At 37.0% G+C, this 8,116-nt stretch overlaps 1 protein-coding gene across 1 annotated transcript; it reads right to left on the reverse strand.

The window, feature by feature from the left end:
* Positions 1 to 2,989: 2,989 nt before the first annotated feature.
* LOC117302877 (glutaredoxin-like) lies at positions 2,990 to 6,458 on the reverse strand. The gene is made up of 3 exons (XM_033786839.1): positions 6,003 to 6,458; positions 4,789 to 5,038; positions 2,990 to 4,285 (listed from the first exon to the last, which is right to left on the reverse strand). The coding sequence occupies exons 2-3, from the start codon at positions 5,029 to 5,031 to the stop codon at positions 4,175 to 4,177; spliced, it is 354 nt and encodes a 117-aa protein (XP_033642730.1). The 5' UTR covers positions 5,032 to 5,038; positions 6,003 to 6,458; the 3' UTR covers positions 2,990 to 4,174.
* Positions 6,459 to 8,116: the final 1,658 nt, after the last annotated feature.

Consider the following 8,116-nt stretch of genomic DNA (forward strand, 5'->3'; position numbering starts at 1 on the left):
TTTTATGCATATGTTGAGATACATAAGTGAGAAGACTTGTCTTTGGCAGTTACCAATAGTCTCCAGTGTCTTATGACTAGTAGTATCTCTACTTAGGACGAGTTACACCCGTACCCGAATACATTTTGCAAACCTCTATAAGAAAGAATCGCAACCACCAAGCGGGTGAAACGCGAAGCGCGGCATCCCGCTAGTTTTTATAAAAACACCGTCCACATTTAAATTATTTATAAGTATAGCCAAGCTTAAACGATTAAACTGTAAGTCATTTTCATCTAAGTGAATGTCAAACCATATTTTGTCACAAATCTCCGTTGTATATTTTATCAGCATCATTTGAATTCTCAAAACCGAGTGAAGGCTGAACGAGAGAACAAGGTTGTCAATGTAGGCTACACCTCGTTACCTTTTCATTGTTCAATTACAAATACTGTAACTCTAAAAACGTACAACCTTAATCTCAAAACGATCAAGCTTCTTTTTGTTAATCCTAAGAAAAATAGTCAAGCGGATTTAAGGAAAACGAACGCGTGAATTCAAACATTAACAATATTAAACACCGCCACAGCACCATACAACTCTCATCCAATTAATATACGATTTCGGGTTGAACAAAGAAAAATTTACTAGTAGGAGCGGGATTTGAACCAACGACGTCCGGTTTAACGTGCCGGCGCTCTGAGCTATCTAGCCCTATGTTGGAGGTCTCACAATTTTGTCAATATCTTTGTTTCGGGGGGTGGGTGCCTGTCAGAAGCCATTCAACCAATATTTAATATACCAAATATTGTGACAAAGAAATCCTTGAAATAAACCATAATCATACGGGTAGTCGTATTTTATTTCATATTTTACTCGGTACAACAATTACCAAGAGGTACCAGTAAAAAAAAAGTCAACATATAATAAAATCAGGCGTAAATCCATTCAAGAAAAGAAAACTAAAAGAAAAAGAAAAGTGCAAAACACTTTAGGCTTAAAGGGGCTATGTCGTCCCTATGTTTACATTCAAACCGCCCTCTGTTGAAAACAAACCACTGTATACGTCATGTTTCGCCGGGGCAAAAAGACACGGAGTCATGGTAAGATTGCATACACTTTCTAGCTGGCTGCCAAAACAGCTTTTTCGTGTGACGTCAGAGGTCACATCGTCTATACATTGGTGAGTTAATTATTCCATGTACAGCCGAAATCCTGCTTTGATCGTGACGAAACGGCCCCTTCAATGTGTGTTTAGTTTGTCTAAAACCTACATTGTGATGTTTCAAAATGTTGATTTATTGAATTGATCTTTCAAATCGATCTGTAATATCGATCTTCACAAGTATATTGATCTTACATCGATCTTTGAAGTCGATACAATCCAAACGAGGATGATGCAACGAATATATAGTCTGGTCACTTATCACACCACGAACACTATAGTGTATCTATACATAATATACGAGACAGGGAAACCGACTGGGCTCATTTTTTTTAAAGCTGTTAAAGCAGAAATTTTACAAATTGGACAAACCTCTTTGCTTGACAAATTGAGTCGGGCACGCCACAACAATGGTATTCAATATTCAATATATATTTATTTCCACAAAACATTTCCACAATATTATAGTAAAACATACAGGTATATAAATGACAGGAAAACAAAAATAAACTGGCGGAAAACGCGTGGAGGCAAGGCCCAAGATAAGCCAGGTAGCTTGTGTAGCGGCTTGCCTTTACATAACAAAATAGATAAACTAAAGGTACATGCTTAGGACAAAACACAGACGAAACAGACAGACAGACAGACAGACAGACCGTCAGACAAACAGACAGACAGACGGACAAACAGACATACATACATACGAACAAACTACTGGAGAAAATGACAATGACAAAGTAAGCAAAAACTACAATGAGAATATAGGTATAGAAACTATGTCACATACTGGGAAATAAGGAACTTTTTATAAAATATTTTGAACATAGCCACAGAGGATGAGGTTTTGATTGTCTGGTCAACCGAATTCCAAAGACGAAGACCATAGTGACGGAGAGTATTTGATGTGTATGATGTGCGTGCGAATGGGACGCATGTTGTTACTAGATCTAGGGTTGTGGTTACTTTTCTGTGCTTAGCGAATTTTTGTGCTTACAGGCTTTATGAAAGTGGGCCCAGGGTGATTACTCATTCAGATTCTAAATTCCAGAAATTTTGTTGTTCTAAAAAACAACCTTTATTGTAAACTACCAGGAACAATTAGCTTTAGCCTTGACTGCCACCATTGACGGGATAAGGAATAAAGTGCACGACAGAAAAGGCTAAATAAATGAAGAACCATGCCATAAACAGGGTTTATGTGACAAGGCCAAGCTAATAAATATTGTAGAACTAAAGTTAAAGGGAAGGTATACCTTGAATAATTACTCAAAATAATAATGACCATAAAAACTTACTTGGTTTAAAGGCAGTGGGCACTATTGGTAATTACTCAAAATAATTATCCGCATAAAACCTCAATTGGTAACGAGTAATTGGGAGAGGTTGATAGTATAAAACATTGTGAGAAACGGCTCCCTCCGAAGTGACGTAGTTTTCGAGAAAGAAGTAATTTTCCCTACGAATTTGATTTCGAGACCTCAGATTTAGAATTTGAGGTGTCGAAATCAAGCATCTGAAAGCACGCAACTTCGTGTGACCATTATGCGACAGGGGTGTTTTTTCTTTCATTAATATCTCGCAACTACGACGACCGATTGAGCTCAAATTTTCACAGGTTTGTCATTTTATGCATATGTTGAGATACACCAACTGTGAAGACTTGTCTTTGACAATTACCAATAGTGTCCACTGTCTTTAAAAAGCACTGCTGCTGTTGATAAGGAGAAACAACTCACTTTAAAGGATTCGGGTACTTTTTCAAAATGTCCACAGGTTTACATTCAACTTACAGGGTTTGAAGATAATGACAGTGGAAAGCTTCCCTTCAAATATTACTAACTGGGGTTGTGCAGTTTTTAAAAAATTAGTAAAACGAGTCACAAAATAACTTTCGTTGTAAAATGTAAAAAATAAATTGAAAGTTGAAAGAAATTTTGAATTTGGTCACAACTGTTTAAACACGATTGAATATTTTGCCAACACTTGGCCGTCCATACCAACCGGAGGGTTTGTTCATCAGCAACAGAAAGGTAACAAAACCGAGGCTAAAGGTGCAATAAACTTGTTGGTATAGTGAAAGTCAAATAACTATAGTGTGGCCTTTAATAAAAAGGAGAGAGTCATGGTAACACAGTGATGATGGTCCACTGTACCTTCTTTCTTTATACAAGGTAGGTTTGATGAGTAAGTCATTTCTAAACTTATTTTGAGCCTAAATTTCCGAATCTTGTCAAATCAAAATTTATTCAAAACAATTTATAAAAACACAGAACATGAACAAAATTGTGACATATCGATTTGTTGATGGCAGTAATATCAAAGGATAAATAAAATTTACATATGTTTAGTTTACAAAAATTGTAATAATTTGTGTAGTATAATTAACAATATTATTATTAAATGAATACCTTCACCATAAACCTTGACGAAACTGAGTCTGGTTCCTTTTTGTGTTTACTATAAAACTAAGTATCATTGTATCGTGTATACAGGGAACCTAACACGGAATCATCAAGGCCTATATAATTAAAAGGCAATTTTTCGAGAAGGAATAAAATCTATGAGTGTTAAAAAAAAAACCGAAAAAGGCAACTTATGTTTTTCTTCTTGGTACTGTCAGGGCCCAATTTCATAAAGACTGTAAGCACAAAAAACTTGCTAAGCACAAAAAGGTGTTACTTTACAGAAACAGGTTACCGACCATAACTACATAATTTGTATATTGCTGTGACTGGTGCCCCACTCATTATGCTTAGCAAAGACATTTGTCAAGCAGTATTTTCTGTTTAACTGCTTTATGAAATAAGCCCTGGGCCTAAATTCATAGAGCTGCTGAAGCAGGAAATACGGCTTGCCACATGTCTACTAAGCAGTAATGGGCAGGACACCAGTCACAAATTGTACATGTGACTTGGTATTTTGGCTGGTAACCTTAATCTGGCAATCATTTATGTTGCTGTGCTTAGCTAATTTGTGTGCTTAAGCAGCTCCATGAAATTGGACCCTGGTAGTAAAAGAGGTTCAAGGGTCTTAGATAGCATTAGCTTCTCTTAGCATCCCTTCCAATTTTCCTTCGTCGTTTAGTTTCTTGATCTCACTTCCTCCTCCGATAAACTTCCCCATGATGAAAACTCTTGGAACCTACAAAATAAGAAAGAGAAAGAAAAGCAAATCTTCAATTGCTTCGTCCTTTGGATGAGATGTAAATCCATGGGTCCTGTGTGTTGTGTAATGTCCACAACCAAAACAGCACCCAGTTAAGATTGATCCTAAGCAGAAGAGGTTTGCCCCTGTGTTTCTGAAAGTCGCTGATGAAAGCACCACAGTATCCGATGAACCTTTTTTAAGGTGCTTCAAAAATAATGGTCTCATAACCTAATTTGTTTAAAACTATCTTAAGGTCGAGTCACACTGCGGCAATAACGAAAACGATAACAATCACGACGCAAAGAGAACGCATTCTTTTGGTTGAATTGCTCCACGAAGAATACGCACAAGTTCATTCAACCAATAGAATGCGTTCGCTTTGCATTGTGATCTTTATCGTTTTCGTTATAGCTGCAGTGACTCAGCCTTTAGAATGCCTCTGCTAGTTCTAGAGACTGGTAAAAAAAAACCAGGCTCCAAAGAAAGACTTCACTCACCGTTGTTGCTCCAGTCATCCTCCCAAGCACCCCCTGGATACGCGTCCCATCCTCACGTTGGTTAAGTTCAATCGTTTCATAGTTTGCGTTGTGTTCGTCCAGCGCCCTCTTGGCCATAGCGCAGTATGGACACGTCGTCTTTGAGAATACGACGACTGTTTTGTCGTGGATGATGTCTTGTACTAACTTTCCTTCTGGTGAGTCTAAAGAGACTTGAGTGACGGGCGAGAACAAATTACCCATTCTGATGCTGGAAAAGATTGTAAAAAAGGATAGCTGCTTAGAATAGTGAAACAAAAACTAACTCACTGAGCTACCATAACTGTACATGTATGTAAATCTACCTTAGGGAACGTTTTGGTCTAGCAGTTTGACATAGCACAATATTTAGACTGAGCTTGTTTTGTGCAAATGGTGATTTTTGAGTGGTAATGATAAAACAAAATTTGCATTTTACTTTGCTGTACATAGCAAGGGAAATCGTTTGAGACGTCCCGACCACACGCCAGGTCTTTTCACTGAGCTAAAAATCCTCCAAAAGAGATTTATTCATGATTGTACCTGCAAGTGCAAGTTACTCGATTAGTTTAAGTTAGTTAGGCCTAACGCCTACTTCTTATTCTAGCTCACAAATTGGTATTTATTATAATGAACTTTTCATGTCTCCTGTACAATCTTTATATATTATTTTATAAAACATCTGTTTTCATAAACAGGATGACATCATTGTTTGGAATTTAATCTAGCTAGTGGTGTACATTATTTACTGAAAAAGTAGTACGATTGCTAAGTTTTCATTTGTATCAAATAGGCCTAATGATACAATTTTTTGGTAAAAAAAAGAGTAAAAAATCTGAAAAAGTATGAAAGCATCGACTGTATGAGCAGCCATCAAACAAAGTATAGGACAAAAACTACGGATAACTTTCCGTATGGCCACTTTTTCACTCATTTTTACAAAAAGGGATATCTCATTGAGGAAACTTAGATAGTATTATTATTTTATACCGAATGAAAAAGTGGTGGCGCCATACGGAAACTTTTCCAAAACTACTACTAGCCTACCCAACGGCTCTCTTTTAACATCGGTCTCATCACAGACTTTGTGTTGTAATGGCGACGGTGTGATGAGACTGATGTTTATGATAAAAGAGAGCCATTAACAGCTCAACAGGGTGGGCTAAAAAAAGTAATAAAACAATAAAACTACATACCTGTTTCTGGTTCTGCTGTAGAAGACAAACAAAACGGCAGTTGTAAAACACACAGCAAGGTAAATGTTCTACCATATGTTGCTAATAACACACACCGTCATGTGACTATCACAGTATCAGGAAGACCACAACACACAATGCAAGCAATGCTGATGTGTATTGTATTGCAGGACGGCACTCGACCTTGCGACGGTCAATGCAAGTTGTGTCGCAAGTTGCACTAGTTCTAGAGCTGACTATGAAGTGTCAAACCAAACGATGGTGGAATTGAAGGGTTTTGCGTAAATGGTCCAAATACCATTCCAAGGTCACAGGTGGGCACAATATGTAGAATTAATGAATGTCTAAATAAAGGATGAAAAGATAGTTGTGAAGGTGGTCACACTCACACGCACACTCACAGCTGATTCTGCTGGGATTCTGGACTTTTTGGTTGTAAACATTAGGACGCCCTCAAGAGGGCCTATACATAGGCCCTTTTCGAAACCATGGCTATGTACACACGGGGAGGGACACAGCAGGTAGAAGACGACCGTGTTTTGATTGGCAAGTGATCGATATGTTACTGCAATCCAAAGACTGTCCAATGAAACCACTGGATCTGAAAAGCAGGTACCTGTCCTCATCCTTGCGGATAATACAGGGGCCCAGTCTAGTCTATACTCAACACTTAAAAATCGACAAAGGAAGCTTATAGTTCTTATAATGCTTTCAACTTTGTTTTTCAATAATATTAAATATAATATACAGGTTGAATTTGATGCAGATTTAGCCAAATAAATTAATTAGCCTAATTTTGTTGAGATTGCTCATTGCCCACGTGACACGAAGAATATTCAAATTATAATCTGTGCCATTTTATCGGATATTTCAATGGAAGTCTAAGTATGAAGAGTATTGCAAAACAAATTCCAAGTTGACCCTCCAAGTTGAGTCAAAATCTCATGTCAAATAGTGTATACTATAGCTCTGAGAATGGCTACATAACTTATCAATCACTGACAGCATTTCAACAACTTATTCCATAAAATTCAGAATGTAATGTAATAACTTCTTGTTGAGAGCCCATCAGCAGTGATGCCTTGAAGACCTGGGCCCAATTTCATGGAGCTGCTTATCACAAAAATTTGCCGTGCACAAAAATTTCTTCCTTGATAAAAACAGGATTACCAACCTAATTTCCACGTGATTTTCAGGATAGGCAAACAACACCTGAATACCGGTGACAAGAAATATGCAACAAATGGAAATTTTGTTGGTAATCCTGTTTTTATCAAGGAAGAAATTTCATCCTAAGGAAATTTGTGTGCTTAGCAGCTTTATGAAATTGGGCCCTGATGTGCACATAATTATCTCGGAGCCTTCTCGAGTTGCCATCATCAAGGCATCACCGCTCCTCAAAAAGGGATACAGGGCACCGAGTAGATCTGAACCACGACAACGTGCTTAGTTTAGGAATTTTGTCAAAGGAAATTGATTTATACAATTAATAAGCATTTCTTCAAACAGTGTTGCCGCTTTGACATTCACATTGCTCTGTGAGAAGTTCAAAATTAATAGTCTTTAACGGGAATTGTTTTTCATGTAATGTCTGCATAGCTGGATCGCCAGGATATGAAACCTTTTTTTGACACCGTCTTTCATTACAATCTCAACAAGGAAATTTGATTTTTTTTTTCCAGTTTCTTTTTACAAATCATGTTTAACATCGTCAAATTAATACAAGGACATGTTTATAAAACGGATGTTGACAACAATAGAAAAGGTCTGTGAATTATTAAGAGCAAGCCAAGAAAAACAAAAACATTATTTTTGGCATTAGCCTTGTATATAGAGAAAAAAAATGTTTGGCAACCAGCCTACATGTTATTTTTGGTGACAACTAATGTTAAGTTAAATGGACGTTTGAATTATAAAAAAAGGGGTGAAGGTTTAAACAAAAGTTTCGTAACTCCTTTTTATAATGGAGTTTGTCATACAATAGTTTCTTCTCTGAACTTAGAGCTTTGAAATTGAAATAACACATTTCCAAAGACAAAAACAAATTTTAATCGAGTTAACTGCCCATTAATTGTAAATTCCATAGATTCTTCTCAGACCCACCAACCGCTCCA

The sequence above is a fragment of the Asterias rubens genome, chromosome 19 (assembly GCF_902459465.1).
Source record: "Asterias rubens chromosome 19, eAstRub1.3, whole genome shotgun sequence".
Lineage (NCBI taxonomy): Eukaryota > Metazoa > Echinodermata > Asteroidea > Forcipulatida > Asteriidae > Asterias > Asterias rubens.